At 44.5% G+C, this 21595-nt stretch overlaps 1 protein-coding gene across 1 annotated transcript in view; it reads right to left on the bottom strand.

Moving 5' to 3' along the window:
* Window positions 1-8649: 8649 nt before the first annotated feature.
* The window catches only part of TRIM50 (tripartite motif containing 50), a 39013-nt gene continuing 26067 nt past the window's right edge, over window positions 8650-21595 (bottom strand). Inside the window, exons 3-6 of the mRNA XM_068266356.1 lie at window positions 20587-20817; window positions 19513-19535; window positions 16484-16608; window positions 8650-9218 (exon numbers count right to left, since the gene is read on the bottom strand). Of these exons, the coding sequence (XP_068122457.1) occupies window positions 8650-9218; window positions 16484-16608; window positions 19513-19535; window positions 20587-20817 (948 nt within the window). The remainder of the gene's footprint in view (window positions 9219-16483; window positions 16609-19512; window positions 19536-20586; window positions 20818-21595) is intronic.

The raw sequence follows: 21595 nt of genomic DNA, 5'->3' as shown, positions 1-21595 counted from the left end.
CATACGCGTCAGTCCGGGTCCTCTGTGCATGCGTGGGAGGTTCGCACATGCACAGAGGACCCAGACTGGATCCAACTGAGCCTGTTTCCGGGGCTGATCGCGGCTGAACGGCAGACCGCGGCAGGAGGGCGAGGGACTCAGAGGTGTTTATGGGGCGGGAGGAAGTCCCAGGTAAGTTTCAACTCTTTAATGTATGAGGTCTCTGGTACACTTTAAGAATGGAGAAATATGAAAAAAAACAAATTCCTCTAAAAAGGGTACAGAATGTAATTTATGCAGAAATAAGGACTCAAATATTTTTTAAATAAGTAATTTTATTGAAACATGCCATTTAAATTCTTAACATCCAATAACACATATCCTGCTGACACAGAACTATGGTTTTCATAATAAACTGATATATTTCAGTGGTGGTCAAACTGTAGTTCTGACAGTGCTTTTATTAAGAACGTGTCACACTGATTTTATTTCCGTGTTCATGTTTTGCACATATTGGTCTTTGCCTGAATTTGTACAGTATTATTTTTCATTGTATTGATAGCAGTTCTGTACGGTAACCATGGATACCAAAGAATATTTCAAGCTTAGATCCAGAGCTTAGACCAAAAAGTGACTACATTCAGCCTTATTTATTAACATCATAGAATACAGGACAGTGTTAGATAGTCTGTATTACTCAAATGAAGCAATAATATATTTTATCTCACCCTAAAGGTGGCCATACACTGGTCGATTTGCCATCAGATTCGACCAACAGATAGAACCCTCTCTGATCGAATCTGATCAGAGAGGGATCGTATGGCCACCTTTACTGCAAACAGATTGTGAATCGATTTCAGCCTGAAACCGATCCCAATCTGTGAAGCTGCCGCCCCCCCCCCCCCCCCGCCCTGCATACATTACCAGTTGCGGCTGGCGCAAGTCCCCGCTGTCTTCTTCTCCGCTCCGGCTACTGAACTTCCTGTCCAGGGGAAGTTTAAACAGTAGAGGGCGCTCTACTGTTTAAACTTCCTGCCGAGACAAGAAGTTTTGTGTAGCTCTGGAGCCCGAAGCGGAGAAGAAACGGTCTGGAGCCCGAAGCGGAGAAGAAGACCAGGGGACTCGCGCCGGCTGGAGCAGGTAATGTATTACCGCTGTATTGCGTCGGTCGTCGGGCATTCGAACGCCGCTAACGACGCACTCCCGACCCGCCGGCGACCGAGAAAAATCTTCCACACGGATGGGTCGATGGGAATCGACAGGTACGATCGATTTCGGACGGAAATCAATTGTTCTGTCAGCGGTGTGCGCGGCGATTTCACAGCCGTTTCGATCACGGTGATTGAAACGCCTGTATGTCGGCTGGAAAATCGGTAGGTGTATGGGCCCCTTAAGAGAAAAAACATAAGTTCAAATAAGTATGAGCAGTATAGACTGAGACATTACTTAACTTACAAAGTCAATACAGAATCTATGATTTTTATAGTAGTGCAACACCACATTTATGAAACAAAATAAGCAGTGTCCTCCAACAAAACCAAAAATGAAATATTCTTAGTTCCTTGTCTCCGTATCCTTTGTTCTTTCTATAACTTGAAGGAAGCTCTGAATGTGACCGCACATAAGCTGTGAGCAGTCATTTAGTATGCTGATTATGCTACAGCATACATGGCAAACTCCGGCCCGTGGGCCAAATCTGGCCCTCAGAGCCATTAAATTTGGCCCTCGAATGATTTCCCCACTTTGCATTATGTTTGGCTCACTCTAGACCACCAGGGAAGTTATATTGGAGGTGAAGCCCTAGATCACCAGGGATATGGGGAGGTTGGGAAAAGCACTAAACACTAGGGAACTGTATAGGGGAGGGTTGGGGCTTTTAGACACCAGGAGATGTATAGGGGATGGAGGACCACTAGACACTAGGGAACTGTATAGGGGAGGGTGGGGGCTTCTAGACACTAGGGAACTGTATAGGGGAGGGTGGGGGCTTCTAGACACCAGGGAACTGTATAGGGGATGGAGGACCACTAGACACCAGGGAACTGTATAGGAGTGGGAGGGGGGCCAGAACTTTATAAGGGAGGAAGGTGGCCAGTAGACATTGAGATTGGCCCATGAGTAGGTCCCAGTGTACAATTTCGGCCCACTTTCTATTTGAGTTTGACATCCCTGTGCTACAGCTAAGATCATCCCAGCTTGCATGAATGAAATTCTCACTGCAGAGGAAATGCCAAAAAGAAACAATGGAGAGGATACAACACTCTATTGCTTGTACAGACTGAAGTGGAAACCTAACTTGATTGCACCTCTCCTGTGACACCAAAAAGGTAGTTTTCAAAAGTCTGGCTACAAAATCCTTACTAGACTGTACTAATCACTGAATCTTTACAGCAACATTTTCCTTTTATCAGAACATAAATGGTGACATTTTACACACATTTCAGGCATGCCCTATTATCAAAAGATTGTGCCAAATGGTTAAGGCACTCATCCCCAGATTCACAAAAAGCTCTTACCAAATGACTCACCAGCCCATATACAAATAAACTTTTCTCCTGAGTTTTCTCCTAGGAGATAATTTTTAATCTTTAATTGAGAATAACTTTTTAGCACTTTGCAATGGAAAAAGTACCAAAATGTAGGTGAAAAAGTACTATGAAAATTATTTTGAGTATTTTTTTGCTCGCTGGTAATTTAAGGCCTCTTTCACAGTGCGACGTTAAAGTCACACATTAGGAAATGTTTCAACGCAGACTAACGCACAGCAATACTGTGAATGTCTGTGCGACATTCACAGTGCACAGGTTGCGTTTGTGTATAACGTGTAGCGTTATTAGACAGTGCTGCATGCTGTGCGTTATACACGTTATTAGCTGCATTAGACTGTTTGCACATGCTCAGTAATGACTTAGAAGCATACTTTTCATTGCCTGTATGCTCTACTGTATGCAATGATAATGGGGCATTAGGTTGCGTAGCGACTTTGTGCGGGCATTGCGTTGTAATTTGCGTTGCGACCTTAACGTCGCATCAAAACGCAACGTCCTACTGTGAAAGAGGCCTAAAAGGCATTTTATTGACAAGGTGTGATAATATCACCTAGGAGAAAACTCAGGTGAAAACGTGAAATGCATATTACTATATTTAAATGACTGAAGAACCGATACTTACCTGGTTACTATGGTAACTCCTTCAGTCAAGCTTTAAAATTATCAGTTTTTGGTTTATTTAGTTGTTTGTAGAGGCTGAAAACTATCCAGTCCCGGTGTCATCCTAAGCAAAGTAAGATCTCTTCTGTCTTATATCATTTTATAAAAGGGGTGACACTGATTTATGTTGTACATCACTGTTACTATGCCATTTATAAGGTTTGCTAAATGTGTGTCTTTTTAATATGTGAAAACTAAATAAAGAGTACATAAAAGAGTACATAAAACGAACAACACAGCTGCAAGATTTTTCATTTCAGGCCCAGAATATTGCTGTATTTTATACAAGACCATTTCTTTTGGCCACAGACAGCAGTCAGTGATTTTAATAGGCAATCTGAGAATTTTGTGTTACAAATGCATTATATGTACAAATATTTAAAATAAACACAAAAACAGTACAAAAAAGTCCAATACATTTAAAAACCGCATGAAATCAGAAGCTAGTTTTCAACTATAATTTACACTTAAAGAGTATGTAACTAGATAAATACATGCTCTACTTACATAACAGATGTATTGTAGTGTCCAAGTTTTGATTTCTGTGATTCATATATGTATATATCAGAAGGCTCCTGTTGCTGGCAGGGGCCATCTCGTGTCCGGCTAGATCCTTCTTCACCCCCCCTCCCCCCGCATCCCCTCCTCCCCGCACTGACTCTGTGCACAGCGGGGAGGAATAAATGCAGCAGCCACAGACTCGCCTAATAATGGATCTAAGCGCTGCCATTCCCATCTATTTTCTGCACGAACGCCAGCGGTAGTGCAGAGTATAGAAGGATACTTCAGCTCGTGGAACCATTATTCTGTGAGTCTGTGTGCGCCGCCTTTATCCTTCCCCATTGATCAGTCCAGGGGAGGGGGCTTGGGGGGGGGGGGGAGGGGGGCGCCGAGAGGGGGGCAGAGGACAGTGACAAGAGACAGCCTCTGGCCCCCCTCCGTGCGCTCTAACAGCAGCTACGATCAGCGCAGACAAGGGGAGACCAGGCGGCTAATAGCAGCGCAGAGAGATGAGTGACAGAGGCTTCAGCCAATCAGACTGATTCAGCATGCCTGTCACGTCTCTTTTGTGGCCGTGCGTACCCTCTTAGAGCTTGCGGCCATGGGGAGAGAAATCTACATGACATGAAGTAAGAATGATTTTAAGCTTTTAAATTGCCTGGTTAGCATCCTTTCTACTGCTCTATCAGCCTGCAGTAGAGAACTTATTGTGTATTTTATGCCTAACAGTTACTCTTTAATGATTAACCGGGTTTATAAAATCAGAATGTACAGATGATCCAGCCGCCAATTTTTCTGAATGTTTCCAATGACAGCACACGTTAAAAAAGACATCAAAAAGTTCGGAGAGTCTTATCTGAAATGTAGCTCTACCTTCCCTAACAAAAAAATAATTCTTCTCAGATAATCTGTATAAATTTCACACAATGCAAAAACTTCCCTGTTACTGCTCTGAAGTCGATCATGAAATGGCTTATACACACCATGCAAATTTCCCATCACATCGATGGATTGATCAATAATTTCCAGCATGTCCAATCTGCATCCTATTGCCAAAGTGATTGCTTTTTTTTACAGAGAGGATCTCAAAATCGATCCCTTTTTTGATTGGAAGCAGATCAGACAAGCTGGAAATTATCGATTGCTCAGTCGATCTTACAGAAAAATTGCATGGTGTGTGTAAGGCACTGCAGTTGTCTTTCTGGTCTTCCCAGCAGGAAGTGGTAAGAGAAAGTAATTCATCCCACAAAAATATGTCACCCCCTAACAACAACACTGATGTGCATGCTCCATCCCACGTAAAGATTGGATCATTGCAGAAAACCTAGAGATGATGGAGAGAATGCATGAAATGGTGATTTTTACTTTAAAGGACCACTATCGTGAAAAATTTTAAAATTTAAAATATGTGTAAACATATACAAATAAGAAGTATTTTTCTTCCAGAGTAAAATGAGCCATTGTGAGAAAACGCGGAAAAGTCGCTGCGTGTGTTCAGAACAAGGCGGCTGATTCCGCGTCCAACGCGGCGGTTTGCACGCGTAGGCCTACATCTACCATTATGGCTGAACGCGGATAAACCACCGCATGCCCTGATAGCGGTGCGGCTGGTTCCACGTCCAGCGCGCCGGGTGGTACACAACACATGGCTGGTGTGGCTGGGACTGATAGTTCACACAGATTCAGAAGGACGCGCGCGTGTGCTGAGAGGCAGAACTTTTATGACAGCCAGAAGGGAGTCAGCTGACCAAGCTGGTCAGCTGACGATACAACCAGTTCCCATTGGTCCAGCACTTAGGGGAGGCGCTGGAGAGCGCTGTGCTATATATACTGGGTGCTGGTCATTCACTGGTTGTCTGCCGTTGCGATCACTACGTGGAAGCACTCAAACCTTTTGTTAGATTCTGTGTTACCAGTTGTTATATCCAGATTAGTTCCAGGGTGTTGATGATCAAGGACCTCACACCCAGATTAGGGACTTGTATTACCATTCTGTTATACTTCAGACTAGTTCCAGGGTGTTGATGATCAAGGACCTCACACCCAGATTAGGGACTTGTGTTACCAATCTGTTATATTTCAGACTAGTTCCAGGGTGTTGATGATCAAGGACCTCACACCCAGATTAGGGACTTGTGTTACCAATCTGTTATACTTCAGACTAGTTCCAGGGTGTTGATGATCACGGACCTCACACCCAGACTAGAGAATTGTATTATCATTCTGTTATACTTCAGACTAGTTCCAGGGTGTTGATGATCACGGAGCTCACACCAAGACTAGGCATTGTTTATTATCTGTTATGACCTTCTGCTTTCCTGACCACTCTTCTGATTACTGATTTGGTACTTCGCTATATCTGATATTCTGTTGCCAAACTCTGCATGTCTTAGGCTTACTGAATCTGTCTCCTGTCTTTGTACTTATCTGTCCGGGTGTTGCCGACCTGGCTTGCCCGACCTCGAGAGCTATCTCCCCACCTTAGAGATAGTTCACAGATCATTAGTGACACTCTCCTATTGGTGTCACTAACGTTCTGGTCCTTCCATCTCCTGGCCTGGCTCCTCCCTTCGGGAGGTTCTCAGGTTACTGGAAGGCACTTGTTCTCTTTTGCAGTATAGTCTACTGCTCTGATACCTGTTCTCCAGGTATTGCTCTCAAAGTATTTACTGTTGCACCAAAACACTCATATCTCTCCGGTGTCCAGAGGTTAGTGATATATCTGATTATCGGTGATACTGCAGATCATCAATAATCGGGTATATATCTGTAACGAATGTGGAATTGTCTCCGTGGTCAGCGCACCAGACGTGCGCTGACGCGGCGGATTTCCTCCACAAGCGTATAATTGAGGACAGCCAGGCTAGGTGCTATGCACCCACAGAGGGCAATTCCCACCGGCAGATGGCGCTGTGGAGTGCAGGCGAACACAGCCGCTGCACAGCCACAGATGCCAAATGGGAATTGTACAGATCCAGGACAAGGTACAATTAGGCAGGGCTGGATAGCCCACAGGGAAAAGAGCAAAGGGACAGAACCAATGTGTGCCCACCAAACTAGTCGCCACCCAGCAACGGCGAACACACAACGGCGGAAACGAAGTAGGAAATGCAATCGCAAGAATGGCGATTGCCAATAGCGACACAAGACTGAGCAGGACAGAGCACCAGGGTAGCAAAGGCACAGCAAATCATACAAAGAGAAAGATAAGGAAAATAACAAACGCTAGCTGAACGCGAACACCGCACTCATTCGCAACAGTGCATGCGTTCGTGCGCGGTCTCCGCGTGTTACGCACAACAGAGACAAGCACGCCTAACTAACCAAAGACAGACAAACACGAAACAGAGAACGCGAGTGCTTGCTTAACGGTTACCTCACAGAGCCTACAGCAAGCGTTCGTATCAGACAAGACAGACAAACGTGAAACAGGAACTAGGCAGAAAGTATCCACTGCTCTTACGTCAGAGCAAGTGTGATCCAAGCAGAAACACAGATCAGAAGGATCCACAGCACTAGCTCAAGGCGAGTGCGATCCAGGTAGACAGAACAGAAGGATCCACAGCACTAGCGCAAGGCGAGTGCGATCCAGGAAGGCAGAACAGAATAGCAGACCAGAAGGATCCACAGCACTAGCGCAAGGCGAGTGCGATCCAGGAAGGCAGAACAGAAGGATCCACAGCACTAGCGCAAAAGAGGCTAGCACGATCCAGGGAAACAGATCAGAAGGGGCTGCCAGCAACAACCGCTGTTGCGGTTAGCACCCAGACACACAGAACGACTTCCTATCGACCACCGCTGGGACAGGACAGTCGCAACAGACAAACAAACAGATAAGCAATCCTGACGGCACTAAAGAAACTGCCTAGTGCAGTCCCCAGAATTACTCTAAGATAACTTCAACAAGAAGTAGCATGGCTGACACTCTCTAGGAGTGTTTACTACAAACCCTGAAGGAATGACCAGCCAAGGACTGTGGGTAATCCCAACCTTTATACTGCCAGTCATCACAGGAGGCAGGTAGGGGATTTGCATAACGAATGTAGGCAAATTCCTCAGCAGCAAGCTGCAATACTGACAAAAAGTCTCTCTTAAAGAGACCTGAAGAATGCAGACCTGAACAGTGGTCAAAAAGCTGCCTGTCTGCACAGGCAGCTGAGCAGATTCTCACAATATCTGTATTCTTGGTAATACTGCAGATCACTAATAATCAGACCCTCTCTGTGTTACACCGATCGTCACAGCCATAAATTACTTTTTTCCTATATTGCTGCCACTTACAGTGGTAAGTAATAGAAATCTGATAGAACCGACAGGTTTTGGACTAGTCCATCTTTCCATTGGGGGATTTCCAGCAAGGCTCTTATTCTTTATAAAGACATTCCCTGAAAACGATTTATACAATGATACTGGCCAGCTTCCCTGCTCGCTGCACACTTTTTTAACAATTGGACAGAGCAACTGCCATTCACTAAATTCTTTTGAAAATAAAACCCTGAGAATCTCCTATGAGAAGATTGGCTACTCAAGAATCTGTTGGTTCTGTCAGAATTCTACAACCTACTGTAAGTGACAGCAACATAGGAAAAAAGTAATTCATGGCTCATTTTACTCTGGAAGAAACATTCTTTTGATTTGTATGTGTTTACATGGATTTTAAATTTTACAATTTTTGCGATAGTGGTTCTTTAAACAGAAAACTGGGTAAGCAGTAAGCTAATAACTCAAAAAACAATAATTCTGGGAAATTCTGTATACCAACTGATTAGTGTTGTCATAACGTTACAGTAGCTAAAGACAGAAGCTGAAAAGTAAAATGTACCAAAGAATTCATAGTGATTATTTGCTTGTATGTCAGTATATAACTGTTATATGGGAACAATTAAGTGATCTGTAAATAATGCATAAATAGATGCCTGGGAGAGGGCAGAGTGAGTGTGTTGGTAAGACTGCACACCATTCACATGGTATGAACAACTCTTTGTACAGCTGGCAATGCAAGAGGTAGCGGATTGGTTCCCCTTTCTTGCCAACACACATCCAACACTGGGAACAACTTTCCATGGAACTCTGCCTGGAATGTATACAGGGGAACGAGTTCTTCTGGGCTGTCTGCATTATAGAAGGTCAGTTCTCCTTTTTCATAATTCAGGAAGATGCCAATGCGCTGTGGTCGGGAGCTGATGGGCAGAACGACGCTGGGAGACGTGAAGGCTTCATACAGCCGTCCTTCCTTAAGCCCGATGAGCCAAGCTCCTGCTTCAGGTGCCCGGACCATTTTACCCTTGCGGCTTACCGTTCCTTTGACCACACCAATTCTCCACTTTGGTTTGGTGCCAACAATCACTTCCCAGTAATGCTTGCCAGTGGAAAAGCCACGTGTTGCCAGGACACAGCTGCTGTTTTCAAAGCCTTCAGGATTGCTGCTACGGCGGCTTGATAATGATCGACACTGAACAACAGTATCCCCTTTTCTCAACTCCAGAAGGGTGTGTGCAGTGAGAGGGTCCAACTTCAAAACCTCAGGAGCTAAAAGAGAAAAATAGTTATAACAACATGACCATAACACTTGCAGAAAGATTTTACACTTTTTTCAAACCTGAAGTTTTCTGAACTATGAATGAAGGGTTGTAGCCTTAGGCTGGGTTCACACGTGAATGGGCTGTTTGCAGTTTCCACGTGCAATTCCTATTGCCAACACACAGGCCCATATGCAATTACATTTTTCACCTAAGTTATCTCCTAGGAGATCATTTTCTCTTTTAACTAATTTTCCAGCATTTTACAACTGAAAAGGTATCCAAAAGTTGGTGAAAGGTTACTATCAAATTCATTTTGAGTGTTTTCTTTTTTTGCTGGTGGCTTTAAAAGGCATTTTATGACAAGTTATGAAAATATTACCTCGTAGAAAACTCAGGTGAAAAATGTAATTGCATATGGGCCACAGTATCCAAGAAAGGTTCACACACCACACTTTGCAGGAACTACTTTATTGCTCCATTACCAAAAACACATAAGATCGTATCGCCAACGATCATTTCGGGGCCACTAGGGATCCCCTTTGTCATGCACAGTATTGATCATGCCACCACAGTGACCATGCAACAATATAAAAGTTTCAGGACAATAAGGATACACCCCAGGTAAACAATCAATCATTGTAATTCAATAAGAAAGCAGTTGCCTTTGTCTCCATCATGCTCGTTACACTTGTCTCTCACATTCAAACCCACTGGTCTAAATGGGTTTGAGACCACAGCTCCATCATTGGGGAAATAAGTGCACAATGACGGAGCCATGGTCCCGCCCACGTGACCATCGGCGCCTATCACCAGCAGCCTCCTGCATTGCCGCTCATTCAATTGGACAGGTGACGTCGGCGTCTGCTCCTAAGCATGGTGTCTGCGGCTCATCGGCTTCTCAATGGCCACATTTGTACGCCTGGTCCGGTTGGGCGCGTTGTACTCTTGATGACATGGCCACTTGATGACAGGCTTTACATGCAAGCTACCGTGCAGCAGCAAGTGTGAGTTATCATCCATGCCATCAGCTTTGTCGGAGCTCCTCTTTCACTCCAACTCGCTGTGGTATGTATTTGTGGGGGACACCTGCCGCAATATTCTGAAATGTCAGCCAAATTAACCTATGCAAGCTCTACTTACCCGGGGCTTCCTCCTGCCCCTTGCAGCTGACATGTCCCGCGCCGCAGCTCCACTCCCAGCCGTCGTCCCGGGGTCCCCGCCGATGCAGAGGCCGACCTCGCGAGGTCGTCCTCTACTGCGCCTGCGTGAGCGCTGCTGTTAATCATTCACACATGGGCTGGAGTGTTCTGCACAGGCGCAGTAGTTCTACGTCTGCGCAGAACACTCCAGCCCACATGCGAGTGAATGACAACGGTGCTCGCGCAAGCGCAGTAGAGGATGACCTCGTGGGGTCGGCCTATGCACCAGCGGGGACCCCAGGCCGGCGGCTGGGAGTGGAGCTGCGGCGCGGGACATGTCAGCTGCAAGGGGCTGGAGGAAGCCCCGGGTAAGTAGAGCTTGCATAGGTTAATTTGGCTGACATTTCCTTTGAAAGCCTACAAAAAGGGGAAGGAAGAGGACACTGGGACAGGAGAAGGGACAGGAGACCAGAGGAGGACACAGGGGGACACACAGGCACACAAGGGGGATATAAGGTACAAGGGGGACACACAGGCACACAAGGAGGGCATAAGGTACAAGGGGGATATAAGGTACAAGGGACACACACAGGCACACAAGGGGGACATAAGGTACAAGGGAGGCATAAGGTACAAGGGGCACACACAGGCACACAATGGGGACATATGGTACAAGGGGGACACATAGGCATAAAAGGGGGCACAAGGTACAAGGGGGGCACACAGGCATAAAAGGGGGGCACAAGGTATAAGGGGGGCACATAGGCATAAAAGGGGGGCATAAGGTACAAGGGGGACACATAGGCACAAGTGGTACAAGGAAGACACAAGAGTTACAAGGCACAAAAGTTACAAGGGAGCATAGTAATTGGAGGGAGAAGATCCATGTGCCCCTGCACCATGAACACACTGGGTTTAGTATATTTTTGTCCTTTTTGTTCCCTCTAAACTTAGATGCGTCTTATGGTCTGGAAAATATGGTAATATACGCCATACTATACTATAAGAATCCAGGGCTCTATATGATGATTTCTCTGTAGCCTGGACAGCAGTCGATCAGTCGTGTATCTCTCACTGATAACAACTCCCGTGTGGCTAAGGGCCGGTTTCCACTAGGAGCTGCAGCTGTTGCTGACTTGACTGCGGCTTCTGTTCTGCTGTGCAGCTGTAGCCCGAAACTAAGCCATGCCATGCATGGCTATAGGGATTTGGCTGCCCGCTGCATAAACCTGCAACATGCCGCCCAGATTAGCACCAAAGTGCGATCTGGATGGCAAGCCACTAGATAGATAAGCAGCATGTTCCTCCACTCCCCTCTTGTATGCAGGGAAAAACTGCAGATACGGCCCAGATTCGGGCTTAGTGGAAATAGGGCCCAAGAAACACTGTAGATTGCAGAATAGGGTTAAAAAAAAAGTTCAATATTTCAGGATAAGTCTGCATAGGAGCTGAAAAAGCAAAAAAATAATAATTCTGTAGTTATTCACATGAGACAGTCAAAAAATGTAATGGTGGATACAAAATAAGACAATGGCCTCAATTCACTAAGCTTATCTCCTGTCTTCTAGAGTTGTTACCATGGTGATAAGGCATGTAGTATTCAGGAAACATTTTACCTCAGGCAAGCCTAAAGTTAACTCTTCTGTCTTTAAATTAACTCTCCAATTCTTAAAATAACTCCAGAGTTAAAGACAGGCTGTTAATTAACTGCATGTGAAAATAACTACAGAGGAGGTAAATTAACTACAGAGGAGGTAAAATAACTACAGAGGAGGTAAATTAACTACAAGAGAGGTAACTTAAGGAATGAAGAGGTAAGATAACTCTCTCATGTGTGGAGGTAAGTTTTCTCTTGCTTTATTATCTCTAGCATGATCTTAGTGAATTCAGGCCAATGAAATTCTAGGAAGGTCCTATTCTATTTAGCAAAGCAGCCACTTTCAGCGCACGGCGCTGGCCGCAAAGCTACTGACTTGGGTACCACTATAGCATTAGTGCTGTAGTGTGCACACTGCGCAAGGGTAATTCGGGGTGCCGGTGATCGCCAGACCCAGAATTACTTCTCCCTCTGAGCTGCTACAACTGGGTCCTCCAGAGGTTCCCCAGTTCTCCTCCACTAGGCCATTCCAATGGTGCCTGAAGTTCATAAATTAAACATATCACTAGATAGTGCTGGTGAATGTAAAGTCATGAGTTGTCCCAGCCAATCTTTTAACCTTGTTCATATAGTGGAGTAATTCTGCCAGAAACCTCTAAGCAAACTTGACTGTCAGAGTAGTCAGTTGGCACTTAAAGAGAAACTACCAAAGGAACTGTCATTCTGTATAAACCCTACATACCTATAAAGCTTTTAGCCAGTAACAATAGAACGTTTTTCAGAAGTCTCTTATCACAGCCTGTGTGAAAGGAATGCCTTGTGTACCAGCTCTCTACTACAAAAATTGGTGTCAAGGCCAGCTATGCCATGTACATAGGCGACACTTCCCTGTCAATATTCTCAGTGGAATGATTTACTGTTTGTTTCTGCTCTGCCCCCACACACACTGCTTTCTCACAGATCATATGAGAACAGCTGAGAGATTTTTCAGCGCAGAGAAAGGATCTGAAGAGAAGGACCTAGACTTTATTCCTGCACTTAGTTCCTTCCACTCACCATTCAGAATGAGCTCTTCCTGGCTGTAAACTCTGTTTACTTTAGAACTGTGTGAGGCAGACAGAAACACAGGAGCAGCTGCTGAGTTATGTATGCACTATTTTATGCTATATTTCTGCTTTCTAACATTCTGAAGACATTTCAGTCACAGGATTACAGCCAGTGAGGACTGCTTCTGTATGCTGAATGTGCTGGACTCCACAGTAATGCCCACAGTAAAAACTGCTCTTTGTAAATGTCATATTTTCTTCACATAAAAAGTGAAAAGATGAAAAAAAAACTTTGTACTGCTATTTGCTAGTAGTTACTGGAAATATATGTGGCATTTAGAATTTTAGTTAACTTTGATAGTTGTACTTTAACCACTTAAGGACCACGGGCTTAAACTCCCCTAAAGACCAGGCCATTTTTTACCAAATAAGCCACGGCAGCTTTAAGGCCTCCCTGCAAGACCCTACAACTCAGCACACAAGAGAGTGGGCTATGATCACTCCCAGGATGTTTATTTTTTTAATTAATATATATATATCTTTATTATTTAAATAAAAAGACATATCTTTTCTTTTGTATACCCCCCTCCCTCCCCCCGCCAGCCAATCACTGTGATCAGCAGTCAAAGGCTTCAGCGGATCATCCCTGAGCCTGCTAGGGGGACAGCCGACACGGCTGTCCCCCAGTACAGCACTGCCTTAGATCACAGCACTGTACGGAGTAAATAGACGGCGGTTTTGCCGTCTAACAGTCTCCTAGTGGCGTTTACATGGCCGGATTTCCGCACAGGCCGAATAGGCCCGTTCCTAGGGCGGAAGAAAAGTAGCAAGAGAGCTGGGGCGGCTGTCACATACTGGCAGCAGATCAGCCGTTCGGCAATCAGCTGTCTGCTCCAGCCGCGCTGTTCTCTAGTCTCTCCTGCATACACGCAGCATGAGAGCGCCCCTCCCTTCCTCTCCACTCTGATGACACTGAAGGGAGGAGGGGCTGAGCTCTCTGCTAACCAGCCGGGAGATTCAAGGGAGGAAGAGAAATGGTAACTATGCGGGCAGCGGGGCACTGTAAGCATGGAGGGGGCTGCGGGGAGGGGAAACAACGTGCAGCCAGCCATAGCGAGTGTCTCATAGTGAAGTGTGTCTTCAGTAAATATATTGCTGCAGCTAAGTCTATTACTGCACTGCACACAGTCACTCAGCCCCTACGGACTACGGAGTGAGTGCCCAGCTGGGAGCTCTCTGTCCCCCTCCTTCCTCCCCCCTCCCTCCAAGCCGGTGACTTCTAGAAAGTGAGGCTGCTGCTGCAAGCCCAGCAATCACTGCAGCCTTATCTATCAATAAGATAAGGAAACAGAGTTGCCTGGCTTTGTGTGTGAAGAGGAGAGAGAGCACACAGGAAGTAATGTGAGAGCAAATCAGGCTGTGATGCAATAACTGAAGCCTGTGTGATTATGACAGCAGAAATGATCTTACATCTCTCTGCTCATTGACAGAATCCTGCTAGCCTGGCCATAATCTGCAGTGCTTCCTACCTTACTCCCAGAATGCTGTACTTCATGCCACCTCAACACTCATCCTGATGCCCTCTCCCATCTCCTGTCACTCTCACTGCTTCTCCCCTTTACCCCCCCCCCCCCCCTCTCCTTCCAGTCCTTACACTTCATACTCTCTCATCCTATCTGTCCTTCCCTCTTTATATCTCCAAAAGCATCCCACCACTGTGTCATGTAATGCTTTTAACCCCTGCTATGGGATCACAGAGGTGCAGCGCTTAGTGATCCTGATCGCCTAAGTGCCGGGCAGATGACGGGAAAAATCTGGTTCCAAACGTGGGGTTTGTATAAACAATGGCACTGCCGCTGCCCGTGTGAGTGAACCAGCTCTAAGTATAATGTAGTACTCATGTCCTCCATACCACATTGCAGAGTAAATGGTCATGTCAATGATTATCCTCAGAGGAGCTCACAATCCCACAATAGTCACAGTATAATGACCTACTTATTTATTTACCTACTAAATTATTATGTATTCATATAGCACTGACCTCTTCTGCAGCACTGTACAGAGTACATATTCATGTCACTAACTGTCCTCAGAGGAGCTCACAATCTAATCCTACCATAGTCATAGTCTAATGTCCTACCATATTATTATTACGTATTTATATAGCACTGACATCTTCTGCAGCACTGTACAGAGTACATAGTCATGTCACTGACTGTCCTCAGAGGAGCTCACACTCTAATCCTACCATAGTCATAGTCTAATGTCCTACCATATTATTATTATGTATTTATATGGCACTGACATCTTCTGCAGCACATTACAGAGTAGATAGTCATGTCACTAACTGTCCTCAGAGGAGCTCACAGTCTAATCCCTACCACAGTTATAGACTAATGTCCTACCATATTATTATTATGTATTTGTATATCACTGACATCTTCTGCAGCGCTTTACAGAGTACATAGTCATGTCACTGACTGTCCTCAGAGGAGCTCACAATCTAATCCTGCCCTAGTCATAGTCTAATGTCCTACCATATTATTATTATGTATTTATATAGCACTGACATCTTCTGCAGCGCTTTACAGAGTACATAGTCATGTCACTGACTGTCCTCAGAGGAGCTCACAATCTAATCCTACCATAGTCATAGTCTAATGTCCTACCAAATTATCATTATTATGTATTCGTATACAATACATTAACATTTCTATAGCGCTTTTCTCCCATAGGACTCCAAGCGCTTAGGCTCTCTCAGATTCAGTATAGCACTGACATCTGCTGCAGCACTATATGCCTAGCCTAACCCTAAATTGACAAATGACCTAACCACTTTTTTTTTTTTTTTTGTAAATTCCTACCCCTGACCTGATATCCTGATCTATCAGTATCCCTAAACCCCCCATCCAATAACACTATCCTAACCCTGCCGATGTCATGGGGCGGCTGGTGATAGTGGGCCTAGGGCGGTAAAAGGTACAAATCCGGCCCTGGGCGTTTACCGATGGCAGGCTGATGACGGAGCGGAGCTTCATCATTCAAGCAGGGATGCTCGCCCATCCCTTGTTGTCTACATTGTGATATCAATCCAGTCCACCCTCACCTTGCTACTACTTGGAAAGGGGTGGTGGAGGGGTTTGACATCACACCATGGGTGGAGTTTGATGCTGCATATTGAGCTCTTGGTGACTGCTCTAACAGTCAGCTTTGCACGGAACTCAACTAACTGGCAGGCTTACCCCACTCCATAGAACAAGGAACAAGGAAGAGATGGTAAACTTGTGAGATCATGCTATCCAGTACATAGTGATATATTTGATTTAGAAAGTCTGTGTCCACTTCAAGTTTGCTTTAATTTTCTCTAGTTTTCAATGTGCCTGACTTGATGAATCAGCTTCAGTATATTCAAGACAAATGATGGAAGTTCCCTGGAAGAATTTTGATACAGATATACAGATATGTAACGTGCAGCACATGAAACACTTACTGGGCAGAATCCGGCGCTGCAAACGCTTCCATACTGTGAGCTTGATGTCATCCTGACGGAATCCAGGCTTGAAGGACACAGCGCTGTAAGTGGCGTCCACACTCCTTGGGCTGGGTGGCTGACAGCTGGAGATAAAAAAGAACTATTTTCCTAGAATTCCTACATACAAAGGTTAGACAAAATAATGGAAACACCTTGAAAATCAACAAAATCTATATATATAATAGAGTAAGTGCCTTAACCTTCAAGCAAGAAGAAGAAGTAGCGCCCTGCCCCCAGGGCCGGTCCAAGCAAGAAGAAGGGGCTGGTCCAAGCAAGGAGAAGAAGTAGTGTCATATCAAACCAAGGGCAAAGAGGGATAATTTGCATATTCAATAGTAGTGCATTGTGGGTAACCACAAATGTTCACTTATAGCTGAATTATTGCAGATTTGCTTCTGTTTTAAGAAGGAAAATTACACCAAGCTTTGCTTTTCTTAGTAGGAGGGCTTTTTGGTCTCTTTTATCCTCCTATACATGCTTAGTAGTTTGGGTCACCCTGAGCTGCTTGGTTACTCTGTTGTACTGGTCCAAGCCCTATCTCATACAGCCATACCAATCCCTGCTATGTACTGATGAGGACCAAAAGTCTTAAATAGACTGTTACATGAGGGTTTGATATGATTGTGTAAAACTTAAAGCTATAGGCTTGCTTGACTTACCAAGCGTGAAAAGGAATAATTTGCATATTTAGTAGTGGTGCATTGTGGGTAATCACAAATGTTCACTTATAGCTGAATTATTGCATATTTCCTTCTGTTTTAGGAAGGCAAATTACACCAAGCTTTGCTTTTTTTAGTAGGAGGTCTTTTTGGTCCCTTTTATCCCCCTATACACTCCGAGTGGTTTGGGTCACCCTGAGCTGCTTGGTTACTCTGTTGTACTGGTCCAAGCCCTATCTCATACAGCCATATCAATCCTTGCCAAGTACAGATGAGGACCAAAAGTCTGAAACAGGCTGTCACATGTGGGTTTGATATGACTGTGTAAAGTTTAAAGCAATATGCTTGCTATACACCAGCAGCTCTGGATGCTTGCTTGGCTTACCAAGGGGGAAAAGGGGTAATTTGCATATTTAGTAGCAGTGCATTGTGGGTAACCACAAATGTTCACTTATAGCTGAATTATTGCAGATTTCCTTCTGTTTTAGGAAGGCAAATTACACCAAGCTTTGCTTTTTTTAGTAGTAGGGCTTTTTGGTCCCTTTTATCGCCCTATACATTACGAGTGGTTTGGGTCACCCTGAGCTGCCTGGTTACTCTGTTGTACTGGTCCAAGCCCTATCTTATACAGCCGTATCAATCCTTGCCATGTACTGATGAGGACCAAAAGTCTGAAACAGGCTGTCTACATGTGGGTTTGATATGACTGTGTAAAATTTAAAGCTATATGCTTGCTATACACCAGCGGCTCTGGATGCTTGCTTGGCTTACCAAGGGGGAAAATGGGTAATTTGCATATTTAGTAGCAGTGCATTGTGGGTAACCACAAATGTTCACTTATAGCTGAATTATTGCAGATTTCCTTCTGTTTTAAAAAGGCAAATTACACCAATACAGTGTGCGGCATTGCAGGAAGTGACGACAGTGGAACGCACGATGGAACACGGAAGAGGTGAGTCATCCCCGCCCACTGCCTCTTACTAATAGTGGCGGCTGCTACTGTGATTAAGCAGGAGGGAGCGCACATGGGGGACCCAGGTGAGGGGGTGATTCCTGCTGAGCTTAAGCTGGAGGTGGAGTGCACATGGGGGACCCAGGTGAGGAGGGGGGTCCTCCTGAGCTTAAGCTGGAGGGAGAGCGCACATGGGGGACCCAGGTGAGGGGGGGTTCCTGCTGAGCTTAAGCTGGAGGTAGAGCACACATGGGGGATCCAGTTGAGGGGGGGTCCAACCCCCCTCCCCGCCGTTGTGCCCAATACCCCCTTCCTGCCCTCTATCCTCTTATGCGGCGTATGCTACGCCGAGGGTCGGCTAGTATATTTTAATATGGTGTAGGTCCACCTTTTGCGGCAATTACAGCCTCAATTCTCCGAGGTTTTGATTCATACAAATTGTGAATTGTTTCCAAATAAATTTTAGCCCATTCTTCAGTTAAAACACCCTCCAGTTCTTTTAGAGACAATGGCGGCAGAAATTGACTTCATGAAGGGAAATCAATGGCCCGGCAGATTTCCAAGAAATAGCACCCCAGATCATCACAGAACCCCCGCCATGTTTTACGGTTGGGAGAAGGCAGTCTGGATGAAATGCTTCTTTCGGCTGTTTCCAAACGTACACTCGGCCGAAGGTTGGAAATAAGGTAAATGATGATTCGTCAGAGAAAATCACATTTTTCCACTGCTCAAGGGACCGATTCTGGGGGTTTCTACACCACTCTAAACGCTTTGAAACATTTGTCTTTGAGAGCAGAGGTTTTCTAATTGCAGTTCTTCTCTGGAATCCAGATTTGTGCAGTTCCCGGCGAAGTTTTTGTGGAAACTGGGGTCTGTAGGTGTTCATTCAGCTCTGCAGTGATTTTAGGAGCCGTGGTCTTGCGAGCTTTTCTAACAATTCGATTTAGAGTCCGATGGTCTCTTTCAGACTTCGACTTTCGGCCACAACTGTGCTTTGCTGAGGATGTTTTTCCTTCTCTTTCAAAGGCAGTCATTACTTTTGAGACAGTACCTCTCGAAATGCCAAGGATTCAGGCAGTTTCTGTTACAGTAGCGCCTGCCATACGAGCACCAACAATTTGGCCTCTTTGAAAGTCTCAGAGATCTGCCATTTTTATAAATTATAACCAACTTTTGTTTAAATATCTATAAAAAACAATTATTTTAATTAAACATATCAAATAACATAATAAAAAAAATTAACATATGTCACGTTTTGATTGCTTAAAACATGTTCAAAGATTATGATGCCAAAATGTTAGGCGTTTCCATTATTTTGTCCAACCCCTGTAATTGTCCCATAATTGCCAATCAGTGATTGTTTATGTGATCCTTACCTGGATGTCACAGCAGAATAGTTCTAGAAAAGGAAAAAAATGAAACTATGGTTAAATTCTATTTACCTATACTCAATTGTTAATCTTTTCATAGGAGCACATAACGTTTAAAGCAATTGTGCCATAAACATGACAATAGAAGTAGAACATGTACTAAAAAATACATAAGCATTAGTTACCTGTAATTAAAACTGTAAGTGAAGATGACCAGCATTTCTAGACTTACAGATTGCTAAAGCCATGGTAAAAATAAAATTCAGTCTATAAAGATACCAGTGCGCACTCCACAGTGATCAATATCTGAAAAGAAAGCACAAAGCTCCCATAGCGTAATACTGCAACTAATAAAAAGGTCAGCAGCACATAGTGACCATAAAATCAGAATCCTCAATCAATCAGACAGGGGTTCACCAGATAGTTGCCACCTCATACACCAGGTGGATCTAGCGCTTAGGCTGTCATCCAGCCAGTAAGGATAACCCAGGAAGGATTCCACAGATATAAGTTTATTCCAGCAAGCATCCACAAGGATCCATAAAAGATAAGGTGCACAGCACGTTACTTCTCCGGGGCACCGTAAGTTTAAACATCGCGGCGTCCCGCCAGTGAACTTTCCCATGAGCATACAAATTACACAAGTGCTCTATTCCTTAAGTGTAATGACGTCAATGCGCACTGGCTCTGCCCAATACAGCTCACGCTCATCGGAGCAAACTTATGGCTCCTTAGTCATAGCCAGTGATGCTTGTAATCAGCTAATTACGATTATGCAAATGTTTGCGCAAATTTTTGCAATTACGCCTGTACGTAATTACGATTTGTATATTTAATAGATTTTGCATTGTCATTCATAATGCGCGTGAGCTGTATTGCTGTTTGTCCACAATTGCCTCAATAAAAATTGGACTTTTATCCTGAGATCGGTGCAGCGGAATTCTTATCTACTACATTTTCCTTGCTCTTTAGTGTTCTGCTCCCGATCACAGTAGGTGCAGTGGTTGCAGCGACCTGTTTCCTGGATTATAAAGGAGAAAACTGGCTATATAGCGTCTGGTATGAAGAAGAACGTCTCACCTGGATGAAGTGCAGATGAGTCTCATTTCCCAGGATCTCCAGCTGGTTTTCTCTCTCTCGCACAGTAGTTAGAATTTCATTTTTCTCCAGTAGTTGAATATCAATATTGCTGATGAGTTCTCGAGCTTTCTTGGAGACTGTCGTTAGAAAATGAGACTCCTCTTCTGCAATGTAACGCTGAAGCTCCAGGAATTCCTTGGCGATTAATCTCTGAAAGACATCTGATTCGTTCTGTAGGGATGCAAAGACAGCAATGAATATACTTACATGGGCGTGGAAACACTAGAACTATGTAATCTTTACGAACTATGCAACTACACATAAACATCAACCATTGGGCAGATGTGAAGGTCTTGGTAGAATATGAGTAGACTGTAGAGAAGAGCATGCACCTCCTTCTTTAATCAACAAAACTACGGTATATATGACAGGGATAAACAGCAAATATTTAGATGCCACTGAGGGCCTCTTTATTAAAACATGTTCTAGGCAATTAATCTGGATTCTTGTAGCTCAACTCCTATATCTATAAAGGCTATCAAAATGGGTGAATCCACCTTTCCCGCACTTGCTGCTCTATTAGAGTAGGAGTAGAGGTATACCTTGATGGACATCAGCAACAACTGCACAGGAATATCTAACCTGATTAGGAAATATCTTCACCTGAGATGACTGGAGAAACTGAAGAATGCTCAAAGATATATGACCAGTTTGGATCACAATCTATTATCTACTTGTATGGAGACTTTTAAATACCAATTCCATTAAAATAAATTGTTTTGAATAATGTGCTAAGGGGTTCAAAACTTTTTGGCCTTTTACTACTGTTTATGTTGTTTTAAAGCCAACTTTTACTTTCTGTCCCTGGGAGAGTTAAACCTCTCTGACTTTATATGTCTGCAGGTGGTCTCTGGCACAGTAAAGCTACATACACACGGGCTACAACTGTCGCCGCAACCACGTGGCACGCGCGTGATGCCGTGACAGGTCGCCTGTGTGTATGGCGCCT

The sequence above is a fragment of the Hyperolius riggenbachi genome, chromosome 2, assembly GCF_040937935.1.
Source record: "Hyperolius riggenbachi isolate aHypRig1 chromosome 2, aHypRig1.pri, whole genome shotgun sequence".
Taxonomy (NCBI): Eukaryota; Metazoa; Chordata; class Amphibia; order Anura; family Hyperoliidae; genus Hyperolius; species Hyperolius riggenbachi.
This window is presented reverse-complemented; position numbering and strand designations above follow the sequence as displayed.